At 34.7% G+C, this 13,044-nt stretch overlaps 1 protein-coding gene across 36 annotated transcripts in view; it reads left to right on the top strand.

Moving 5' to 3' along the window:
- The window catches only part of CLASP2 (cytoplasmic linker associated protein 2), a 175,634-nt gene that overhangs the window by 42,837 nt on the left and 119,753 nt on the right, over positions 1-13,044 (top strand). For all 36 annotated transcript variants that reach the window (XM_087870058.1, XM_045798314.2, XM_045798320.2 and 33 more), the window contains one exon: positions 9,757-9,903. In XM_087870058.1, coding sequence (XP_087726184.1) covers positions 9,757-9,903 — 147 coding nt within the window. The remainder of the gene's footprint in view (positions 1-9,756; positions 9,904-13,044) is intronic.

Below are 13,044 nucleotides of genomic sequence, written 5' to 3' on the forward strand. Positions count from 1 at the left end.
CCCACTCCCCCTGCTTGTGTTCCCTCTCTTGCTGGCTGTCTCTATCTCTGTCGAATAAATAAATAAAATCTTTAAAAAAAAAAAAAAGTCTTTTTAGAGAACTTTTAAAAGACGATTAGAGGTTTGTTTGTTACCAGGAAATATTTTATTGACAACCAGTTTTCACATCTAAAAAATTAATCCTTAGTATTAAATATTCAGTGTTCAGATTTACTCAGTTGTTTCCTAAATATCTTTTTACAGTTTGAATTTTAATTCAAACAAGGTTCACCATTGTAATTGGTTGATGTATTGCTTAACACTCTGTTCATCTGTAGCAGTTCTCTCTCTTTTTCTCCTCTTGCCACTTATTTGTCGAAGAAAAAAAAACCAGGTAAAGTTTTCCCACACACTAGATTTTGATGATTACATTGCCATGGTGGTTTTATGTTTTTGTTTTTTAAGGTTTTTATATCCCTTTTATTTCCTGAAAATTAAAAATTCTGCTAATGGCTTGATCAGAATCAGGTCTTATTTTTGTTTATGTTTCCTGGGCGGTTTTATGGCACACGCTTTTATAGGTGGTATTGTGCATTTTTATCAGAAGCCTGATTGTCTTTTTTTTTTTTTTATATTAATATTGAACAGTGGGTTCAGGTGTTGTCAGCCTTCTTTATAAAGTTCCCCATCAGCCTTTCATTTAACAGTTTCAGCAGTCACTGGTCCAAATTACATTTCTAGATGATCTCATTGTCTGCTTTGGGTTTTGGAAGGTTGAGAATGGAAGCAGGGAGACCAGTTAAGAAGTTGTAGCAATACAGGCAGAGAAGATACTGGTCTGGTCTTAGATGAGGAATGGCACCTGAAGTAAAGAGAAATTATATGGATTTGAGATATAACTTGGAGTTATATACAAGAAGAATTATTAATAGATGATCCATGTGGGGCAGAGAACTTGGAATGGGGTTCCTACATTGTGAGCTTGAGTAGCTGAATAGATGGTGATGTCATTTACTGGGATAGAGGTAGACTTAGAACAGAGAACAGGTTTGGAGATGGTATTGGTGTTAGGTAACATATGTCAGATTAGAGATGCCTTCGAGATATCCATGGGGGAGATGTTTAGTAGGGCAGTTGAATATTTAGGTCTGGAATTCAGAGATGATATAGGCTAGAGACAAACATTTGAGAGTTGTCAGTATATAGATGTTTTAGACTATTGAGAATGGATGAAGACATTTAGAAAATGTGTAGTCTGGAGAGAAGGAAGATATTCAACATTTAGTGATTGGATAAGGGAGGAAGAGACTGAGCTAGAGGGACCTGTGAGATCAGAGGAAAGCCAAGGAGAGTATTCTATTGTAAAAGCAGAATGGGGAGTGCCGACAATTAAAACTTGAGTTTTCTGAGACACCTGTGGCACCATAGCTTATAGTGATTATTGTTTCCTAATCTCAGTTACTAATTTATCTGTTACATAGGACCATGGTCATTGTTAGATATGTAGGAGGTTAAAACCATTCAGGAATCCAGAGTCCTCTTACTCATTGTTTTAATTAGAATAAGGAAGGATATAGCTTCAAGAGGAAAGAGGAACTTTGGTATATGAAACAGTATATTTGTGCATGAAAATCTATGGTGTTGTGGGTTCTTCTTTCTGAACTAGTTGGTTTACTGAAGAAAACCACACAAAATGAATTTTTTAAATGAGATATGGTATAAAGTTTTGGCTCTATCTTTTGTTTGGCATGTAAGAATGGAGGAGTTTTTCATCCTTTATGTGAATTCAGAAGCAGAAATTTCAGGTTTTGGAATACATGTACCCATAAAAATGAAGTGAAAAGTTTGAATAGCCATTTGAATATATATGGCTTTCCTTTGAAGGGAAAAAAGAAAAAAGGGAAGGGATTTGATTATGGTAATATAAATTTACAGTTCATATCTGAAACCTTGGGGACCAGCTATGTTTTAGAATTCTGAATAGGTCAGATTTTAGAAAAATAATGGTCATAAACCGTATATGGTACAACAACTCCAGCTGGGTCTGCGTTAATCAAGCACATTAGTATTTTTGCAGTTAAATATATGCAAATTCATAATGAGTGAAATAAATACAATAAAATAGCCTCATGTCAGTTCACCTGTTTGCCATAAACTAAGTTCAGATCAGTTTAGATTTTGCTACCAAATGAATTTAAAAAGATAAAACAATTTAAAGAAAAGTTAACACCTGTTCTTCTCAAATTATTCCAAAAAAAAATAGAAGAGGAAGGAAGCTTCCAGATCTATTCTGTGAAGCCAGCATTACTCTGATACCAAAACCAGATAAAGACACTACAAAAAAAAGAGAACTACAGGCCAGTATCTCTGATGAACATAGATGTAAAAATCCTCAACAAAATTTTAGCAAATCGAATCCAACAATAAATTAAAAATCATTCACCATGATCAAATGAGATTTATTCCTGAGATGTAAGGATGGTTCAGTATTCACAAGTTAGTCAACATGGTGCATCACATCAACAAGAGAGTTTAGAAACCATATTATCAGGGATGCCTGGTGGCTCAGTTGGTTAAGCATCTGCCTTCGGGTAAGATCATGATCTCAGGGTCCTGGGATCAAGCCCTACATCAGGCTTCCTGGGAGCCTGCTTCTCTTTCTCCCATTGCTGCTTCTGCTGCTTATGCTCTCACTCGCATGCTCTCTCAAATAAATAAATAAATAAATAAATAAATAAATAAATAAATAAATCCATATCATTTCAGTAGACAGAGAAAGAACATTTGACAAGATACAGCATCCATTTTTGATCAAAACTCTCAACAGAGTAGGTTTAGAGGGAACATACCTCAACATAATAAAAGCCATATATGAACAAACCACAGCTAACATCGTACTCAGTGAAAAACTGAGAGCTTTTCCCCTAAAATCTGGAATAAGAAAAGTTGTCCACTCTCACCACTTTTATTCCACATAGTGCTGGAAGTCCAAGAAAAAGAAATAAAAGGTGTCTAGACTGGTAAGAGAAAAATAAAACTTTCACTATTTGCAGGTGACATGATACTGTATATAGAAAACCTGAAAGATTCTATCATAGCACTACTTAAACTGATAAACGAATTCAGTAAGGTCACAGGATACAAAATCAATGTACAGAAGTCCATTGCATTTCTATACACTAATAATGAGGCAGCAGAAATAGAAATTAAAACAATCCCATGTATAGTTGTACCAAGAATAGTAAAATACCTAGTATTAAACTTAACCAAGGAGGTGAAAGACCTGTACCCTGAAAAACTATAAAACTTTAAAACATTGATGAAAGAAATTGAAGATCACACAAACAAAAGAAAAGATATTCTGTGCTCATGGATTAGAAGAACAAATATTATTAAATGTCTATACTATCCAAAGCAATCTACACATCTAATGCAATCCCTATCAAAATACCAATAGCATTTTTCACAGAACTAGAAAAACAATCCTAAAATTTGTATGGAACCACAAAAGACCCCAAAGAGCCAAGAGCAATCTTGAGAAAGAAGACCAAAAGTGGAGATATCACAGTCCCAGAGTTCGAGAAACACTACAAGGATGTAGTAATCAAAACAGTATGGTACTTGCTCAAATAGACACATAGGTCAGTGGAACAGAATAGAGAGCCCAGAAATCCATGATTATAGTCAATTAATCCTTGACAAAGGAGGCAAGTATATGCAGTAGGAAAAAGACAAGTCTCTTCAACAAATGGTGCTGGGATATCTGGACAGCTACGAGCAAAAGAATGAAACTGGATCACTTTCTTACACCATACACAAAAATAAATTCAAACTGATGGTTACCAGAAGGGAGGTGAGTGGGGGAATGGGTGAAATAGGTGAAGGGGATTAAAAGTCCATGTATCATGTTGAGTACTGAGTAATGGATAGAACTATTGAATCACTATATTATACACCTGAAACTAATATAACACAGTATGTTAACTACACTGGAGTTAAAAAAAAAAGACAAATTATGCTGAAGCTAGACTCTTAAAATTTACTGACTTTCAGGCATTGCAGATAAGGAATAATGGGTCTGTCATCACAGTGCCCCATTATTATATGAAGGCAACAATAGGTAGAGCCTTTTTATACTTGGGCTTCTTTTTATTTCTTTCCATCTGTCCTCTCTCCCACCCTTATCGCCTTCTTCCCCGTCTCTTCTTCCCTCCTCCTCCATTTCCTCCTTTATTTCCATCTCTTCCTCCATTCTTACCATCTCTTCTTCCTCCCCATCTGTTACCTCCATCTTTTTCTCTTACTCTTGTCAGCTACTCTTTCTCTCTCCTTTTCCATTTCCTTCACACACATAACCACTGCAGCTTGCCACTTTACTAGTTTTTTTATCCTCTAGTACTTTTTAATAAGTTCATCTTGTTCATTTTCTGCACCAAACCATAATAATTTCTTTTTGAAACATTAGTGAGAACAAAGGTGTCAACATAATCATTTCTGTATTCAATGCCTTTTTATTCAGTAAATATTAAAGCACCTACTATAAGTATCCCAGGTGATTTTTTTCTGATTTATCTTCTAGTTCACTTGAGCTGTGTCTAATCTGTCATACCTGCCCATTGAATTTAAATTTCAGTGGATAGCTTAGTCCGTTGAGTGACTCTTGATTTTGGCTTGGGTCATGATCTCAGGGTCCTGGGATTGAGCCCTATATTGGGCTCTGTGCTCAGCAGGGAGTCCACTTAGGGAGTCCGCTTAGGGAGTACGCTTGAGGATTCTCTCTCCCTCTCCCTTTGCCCCTCCCCCGCTCACACGCACATGCTCTTGTGATATTTCTAATAAATAAATCTTTAAAAATCTGTCACTCTTTAAATTTTCTGATCCCTGAAATTATTTCCAAGCTTGTCTAGTAAAGCTTTTATAGTTTATGCTTGATAATTCTAAGATTTTTAGTGGATCTGTTCCTATTATCTATTTCTGTTCATTCTAACTCATAGAGTCTTGTTTTCTGTCATGCCAGGTGACCTTTTGAAAATTATTTGTGCAATAATATGAGGCCAGAGACTTTATTCCAGGAAAATTTTGCATTTGCCTTGGCTGTTGCATGGGAGTAAGAATACTACCAATGTGTGGGGTGCCTGGGTGGCTCAGTCGTTAAGTGTCTGCCTTCGGCTCGGGTCATGATCCCGGGGTTCTGGGATCAAGCCCTGCAATGGGCTCCCTGCTCAGTGGGAAGTCTGCTTCTCCCTTTCCCACTCCCCCTGCTTGTGTTCCCTCTCTTGCTGTGTCTCTCTGTCAAATAAGTAAAATCTTTAAAAAAAAAAAAAGAAAGAAAGAAAAAGGAATACTACCATTGTGAGCCTGCTAAGTTCCAAGGGCTTAAGTTTCTTCACTGTCCAAACAGTTGACCTTAATCAAATACTCCTTTTGATTTACTTCTCTCTTGCTTTCTTTTGAGAAAAATTGGAAAAGAATAAAAGGGCTATAAGAAGATAAGGGCTTACTTATGGTTCACTTTAACCTTGATAGTATAGTTGTTTGGTATACCAGCTTTCAGTGGGAAGAGTCTCCTATTAGACTCTGTATCTTTTTTATGTGAGTTTCAAATTCTGTTCCCTTTGCCTCACAAGGCCTTCAGAATAGAAATTCATATGTACTGATTCTGTCCCCTATTTCTTACTATTTTGTCAGGTACTTAATAGTTTTAAAGGAGATTTTTAAAAAATGTCTATTCAGTATTTATAGTTGTTTGCCTTTGGAGTTTTGTTTCAATAAAATATATAGATGGCAAGTGCCAAGGAGAGAAATGAAGCAGGGAGGTAGGGATAGATCAGTAGTGTCAGGATGTTGGAAAGTTTATAATTTTAGTATCCAGAGAAGACTTCATTGAGAAAGTGATAGAAGAATAAAGATCTGAAATTGGTGAGTAAACAGGGCGGCTGTGGAGGGAAGAGCTTTCTAGGCAAAGGGAGCAAGTGCAGAGGCCCTCATAGGAGTCTCAGCAAGGAGACTGGTGGGGGCTGGATTGGAGCAAAAGATGGAGAGCAGCAAGTTGGATCACGTTGGAGAGAGAACTACATAGTATCTAAGATCTTGCAGATATTGAAGTACTGGTAGGCCTTTTTATGGAGTCATAAGAGGATTTTGAGCAATGGTGTTATGTGACTTCGTTCAACTCAGGACATTATGTTGAAAACAAGCTCAAAGAGGCAAAGGTGGGAAGTAGAAAAAAGGGTTAACTATGATACTTATCCTGGAATTTTTCTAGGTAATGGGGTTATAGGGTAAACAAGACAACGTTTCTTATCACTTTCAGTCCAACTTCTAATTCACTCTTAAAAGTATTATTTCAGGAAGTGATAGATGCTAGGAAGATATATAATTGATTTGTTCTGAATATTTTATAGTTAAGAATATTTTTAAGCCTAGAATATTTATAATCTCTATAAATTATAAAGCATTTTTAATTTGGGGATTTGTGATGATGGATTCATTTTATGAATTCTTTTAGCTTATAGTCAAGAAAAAATATAACATTATTGGAAGTGGTAAAAACTTCTCCCCCTCTGTAGATGTGTCCTTTTTTGCTTTATGTTTTCAAAGCTGTATTACTGGGCACATAAAAATTTAGGGTTCTGATTTTTTTCCCTCGGATTGACCCCCTTTATCATTATTAAGAGTCTGTCTAGTAATGCTTCTTCAAACTGCTTTGTTTGAAATTAGAATAGCTACATCAACTTTCTGTTGATTGGTGTTTGCCATAGTCTATCATTTTACCTTTAACTTTTATGTGACTTCGTAAAGTATATCTCATTTAAGCAACCTATTTTTTAAAATTCAATATTGGTCTTTTACTTGGAATATTTAGTTCCTTTACTTTTAAGGTAGTTACTGATATATTTGCCTTCATTTTTGCCCCTTTGCCTTCTATTTCTATTTCATCCACTTGTTTCAGTCCTTTTTGTTCCCTTCCTGCTTCTTTTCAGTTAATTTAAATTTTTTCTTGTATTAGTTTATTTATGTATACAGTTACTCTTATTTTAGTGGTTACCCTACAGCAGGGATTGGCAGACTGTTGCTTGCAAGCTAAATCCAGTACCCTCCTGATGTACATAAAATGTTACTGAAACACAGCTACACCCATTTGTTGACGTACCATGTATCACTGCCTTGGCACTTGGCATAATTGAGTAGCTGCACAGAGACCACATGTATGATTTACAAAATCTAAAATATTTACTATATGGCCCTTTATAGAAAAAAATTTGCCAACTCCTGCCGTTGAGCAGTGGTTCTTACACTTGACCATGCATTGGAGTCACTGGGAGGGTTTGTTAATACACAGAATGCTGGGCCCCCATCTCTAGTTTCTGATAAATTAGATTCTGTTGGGGCCAGAGAATTTGCATTTTTAAGAAACTGGTGATGCTCAGCTGCTGGTCCGGTACCGCTGTCCTAGAGGTTACAATATGTATATTTGACTTACTCAATCAAAAATAATGTGTTTACTCCTTCCACAATAATGATTAAAAGTTTTAGAGCCCTTTACCTTTGTTTGCTTATCTCTTAGGAGCACTATTTTATAATAATTTCAAATTGGCAACAACTCAAAGGTCCATCGACAGAATGGATATTGCTAAATTGTGGTACACTAGATAACTATAAGCAATGAAAATGAATCTTCCAGACATATTGAGTGAAAAGAAGCTAGATACCAGAGTAGATATTGTATGATTCCTTTTATATAAGGTTCAAGAATGGGCAAAGCCAATTATGGAGTTAGAAGTCAAGACGAGTTATTTGGCTTTGATAGGAAATAATGATTTTGGGGAGGTCGATGAAGGTGCGTATAGGATGCTGATAATTATCTCTTGGTCTGGAGACTGGTTGCACTGGCATGTTTGTTTTATGAAAATTCATGGAGCTGCATACTTATGATTTATATACTTTCATCTACCTTATTTTGATGAAAAGTTAAAATTTAATTTCCCAATAGTTTGAGAATGTTAAGAGTTAATTTTTTTTAAGTGGTAGAGACATTTACTCTTCATTTCTTGTGTGTGTAGGAACAGAACACTGTTTCCATGGGAACCTCTGACTACTCAGTGTTTCAGTACCTGTCTTTCAGTGGATTTGTGTGTCTACTCTCTCTCTTAGCTATATATTTTTTTACATGGTGGTGGCAGAAAAGTTTATTTGGGATCGTATTAGTGTTTTTAACAGAGGAGATCTAGATAGAGCATAGGTTTTAACTGATCCCATCTGGCTCCCTAATAGTATTAATGCTAAAAAAGAAAAAGAAAGAAAGAAAGAAAAAAAAAAGTCTTTTAACTTGAAGATAGTTTTTTCTTAGAAATTGCACTATTTAAGGAAAAAAAAAACACTTGCCGAATTTGAGTGTGGCTTTATATTGGTGTGTCTATTTGGTTTTCCTTTTTCCAGATAAAAGTCTTACCACTTACTTGGTGTATTTTCTTTAAAATATTTTTAATAGTTGGACTTGAAGTATCCCTTTGTAGTAATAATTTCATTCTAGTTGATTTGGGTATTTGTATAGGTAAGGGGTAGCAGGTTGGAAGGAAAAGATTGATCTGAAGCCTGTGGTAAATCTGCTTCTCTGCCTCGCCCATCTTGTTTGTCGTGGTTGGTTTGTGCAGGGTCCTAGAGAAAACCATCTTCTCAGACGAGTAAATGCATACAGCTTGTGATTTTTTTTTTGTGGGAGGTGGGGGTTCCCGTTTTATACAAGGACTGATACTAGTGTGGTCATTAATAAATATTCTAAAAGGAGCTTTGGGTAGAATATTTTAGAATCATTTATGAAAACAAATTGTTCGGTTTGGTTTCTGTGCCCTAAATAAACAGCAAATTGTAAGATTACAGAGTTAATTATGCACAGTAATGAGCACTGTGATATTCCATGTTTTACTGATGCAATAATAAGCACCACAGCAGAATGAATATGGCATAAAACCTTATTTTATATTTGTATTAATGTTCATGTGAATTAAATAGGAGAAAACAAATTTAGGTTTATAAACCTTTGTATCGAAAGCCTTTGAAATTTAGGTAAAAAATAAGGATTACAGCTGCATAGATAATTTTTTAAATACATGGAGAATTTTTACCTTTCATCTGGCAGTAGCTGCCATAAGATGATGTCACCTTGTAGCTGATTGGCTGTTACAGCACCTAGGGCAGGGAAGAGAAAGAAAAATGCCGGCACAAACCTCAGTGGTGGTTCTGTGGTTGTTTCTGTCTATTTTTGATAGAATCTTTGATTAGTACCGCATCTACTGTATTTGGCCATGTGAACCATTGGGAGCATCCTAGGGTGAGGGAAATTAAGAGCTTTCAGAGGAATGAGGCGACTGATTTGCAAACGGATCTGTGATTGTAAGTTGCAGGATCTGGGTGTAAGGAATAAGGCAGGGTGTGCTGTAGATATACTATGGGAGGAGCTGGCAGAAAATGCTTATATGAGTAGCAAAAAAAAATGAAAATGCTTTTTACTGTCCTTAGAGTTAATATATTTGGTTTTATGTTTTAACTTAATATGTAGGTAGGAAATAAGATAATATTGCAATCAAATTTTAAATTATACTGGGTTATTTTATATGGTGTTAGCCAATATATAAATGCTTATTCAAAGGAGCTTTATTTTGTATTGTATCTTACGACGTAATGATTTTATATATAGCTTTATTTGATTTTGAGTCTTATAGAAAATGGAGCAAAGCTTAGTTCTCTTAATATATATTTTTCTAATGCTTTGTGCAGATAAAAGCTTTGATGATGAAGAATCAGTGGATGGAAATAGGCCATCATCAACTGCTTCAGCCTTCAAGGTTCCTGCACCTAAAACATCCGGAAATCCTGTCAACAGTGCAAGGAAGCCTGGTTCAGCAGGTGGTCCTAAGGTTGGAGGTAATGTAAATCCATTTCATATCTGATGTGCATGCCTCATGCCCTTGATATGGACACACATACTTAGAACTTGAGAGGAATATGTTTATTCATGACTGCAGCACGATTGCAGATCTGGAGAGTATACTGCAACACACAGAAGAATATGCTGCCTTTTCAAAAATTTTTTAAAAATACTGTGTATTGCTCTTTCCTGTGGATTAGTGTAGTCTTAAGAGTATTCATTTTTCAGATGTCATTTTCAAAGGGAGACATTTAAGGGAGTTTTGGAATTTGGGGTTTTATGTTTTCGTTTTTAAGGAGTGAGCAGGTTTTCCAGAATTTGACTCTTAATTTTCAGGTGCTATCGTTAAAGAAATACTGATTTATGTAACATTTCTATAAATTCATCTAGTAGTGAGTCTTGAATACTTCAGTGTTGAAAAAATGGTTGAAGATACTGGATATTGAATCATTTGTCACAATGGGAAATGGGTGGTGGTCAAGTAAAATTGCCTTAAAAATGGTTTCTGAATTAGATAATAATAAATAGGAAAAAACAGTTTTTATGAAGTTATACAATATAGAGTACATTCTTTGATCACATTAGAACTGCTTCTAGCATATTGTTTATCTTTTAAACATTTTTATGGGCTTTTTTCATATTCTAATAAGAAAGCCATGAGTACTTTTCAGGTGCTAGTTTCTGCCAGGTCTTTCTGGTAAAAAGAATCATATTAGAATAAGCAAATATTTAATGCTAAAAGGACCTCAGCTTCTTTCTCTTTTTCTTTCTCTCTTTCTCCCTTTCTTTCTCTCTTTTTCTTTCTCTGTCTTTCTTTCTTTCTTTTGTGTGTGTGTGTGTGTGTGTGTGTGTGTGTGTGTGTTGGGTGTGTTTTAGTTATAATTTAGGAAAACAGATTTTTTCCTTGTTTATGATAACTGACTGATAGGAAAATCATAGTCTTCAAAATTTTTGTTTTTCCTCTCCTTATCTATATCTTTTATTAAAAGCATAAAGGAAAGAAAAATAAGCTATATGTTTTGACCAGATCCTGTAAGTTGTGTTCTCTTAATCTTTCTATACAACTAAACATTAATTTCAAGTCATATCTATTCTAAATGCAGGAAAAACACCATAAATATTTCATTTTAACTACGTTTTGTGTGCCATATAACTCGCAAGAAAAATGGTATGATATATATACACTCACTTACATATCTATATATAAACATATACACATATTTACATATTCATATGCATACAAATAAATAGGTAAATATTGTGTAAATATGTGTCTTTCTGATTTATCAGGGTATTTTGAGTAATTTACATTTTAGTATTTTCTTTTTTTTTTTGCAATTATAGGAATATATTCTTATTCAAATGTTGGTTATCATATCCTATTACACGATATTTTCTGCTATGCATTCTTATCTCTGGTAAAAAGCATGACATTCTGTGGTTTCTTTTGTAACAAATGGCTGGTTACCTTGAATTACTGCAAGGGGAATTTTTTTGTCTTGATTTTTAAATTATAGATGTCTGAAATATATATATTATAGTTATTTCATGAAGCATCTTATTTGACTTAAAATGAATTAATATTTGAAATACATGGTGATAATACATAATATTTTTGTGAATCTGAGCCATTGGTATATGTTTAGCTCTCTATTTCATGTTTTATTTTCTTTTCTTAGATGTAAATTGAGATTGTAGTTTATCTACCAAAGCTCACTTAATTTTGATGTTAATTGAATTGATAAAATCTGATATTCTTTTTAAAGAAACAGATTTTCTTTATGCCACCTCACCTTCTCTGGTTTGTAGTCCTAGCAGATATGAAAATGCTAGGTGGCTTCTGTGATCATAGGCATTAATCACTCATACAAATTATATCATTTATCTAAGCAGTGGCTCTTTTGATTAAAAAAAATAAGGGTGAGGCCTTCATTCCTTCTTCCTTCTCATCCCCTTCCTCATCCTTCTTTTGGTAATTGCAGATTCATTCTGCAGTTTTTTATTTGTTGCTTTTATTTGCCACAGCTCATTTAGGTTCACTGCCTATTTTTCTATCTAAGAAAAGAGCTACTAGCCAGAGGATATTGATATTGCTTCAGAAATTAATGCCCTTCTTGGCTGTCAGTCCTTTGAAAATTTAACTTTAGATTTTCTGTTCTTGGCACAGGCTTATTGATTTTTAAATTAGTTATAAAAAGTTTTCGTAAAGTTGTAGGATCTTGGAGTTAGAAGGGACGTTGGCATGTAGTTCAATTTACTATTCAAGTATCTTTTATAATCCTGATGGTTGACTATATTCAACATCTGATTAAAATAATGTGGGTGCATGGATTAAAATTTGGAACAAAAACTATCTACAGTACCACTACATGTGGGTATAATCAATTGATGAATTATGATGTAATTCTAATTGCTTTCATAATTACTTTTCCAATAATTTTTATACATACACATTTTCTTAGGAGGAAGACAGAATTGGCACCATTCATTATATTGTTTTGTATACCTTTTCTCTTACTAGTATTTTACCTGGAGCATTTCCCCATTGTCTTATATTATTAATTGAAAACTATTCATAGGTAAATAATATCCAGGTTGCTTTCAGTATTTTTTGCTGTTATAAACAATTCCATTATCCTTTTACGTATATCTTTTTTTTTTTAAAGATTTTATTTATTTATTCGACAGAGATAGAGACAGCCAGCGAGAGAGGGAACACAAGCAGGGGGAGTGGGAGAGGAAGAAGCAGGCCCATAGCGGAGGAGCCTGATGTGGGGCTCCATCCCAGAACGCCGGGATCACGCCCTGAGCCGAAGCCACACACCTAACCGCTGTGCCACCCAGGCACCCCTTATGTATATCTTTTAGCACATCTCCTCCAATCATTTCCTTGGAATAAATTTCTCAAGTTTACTGAATCAAAAGATACAGGGATCTCTGATATTCTTTCAGTTTAGCATAGTGTCCTCCAGGAAGGTTATAAGCCAAATTCAATTCCGAATAAATTAATTCTATTTTATGTTGCATTAAAATCTGTCCCTTTGTAACTTCAAAAAGATGAATTATTTGTTAACATGATACTTTGAAATACTTGAAGGTTGGGTTACCCTCTCTTTATAACTACTCTGCTTTCTAGA

Source organism: Ursus americanus, chromosome 20, assembly GCF_024610735.1.
Source record: "Ursus americanus isolate L20-20 chromosome 20, mUrsAme1.1.p, whole genome shotgun sequence".
In the NCBI taxonomy this organism is placed as follows: Eukaryota; Metazoa; Chordata; class Mammalia; order Carnivora; family Ursidae; genus Ursus; species Ursus americanus.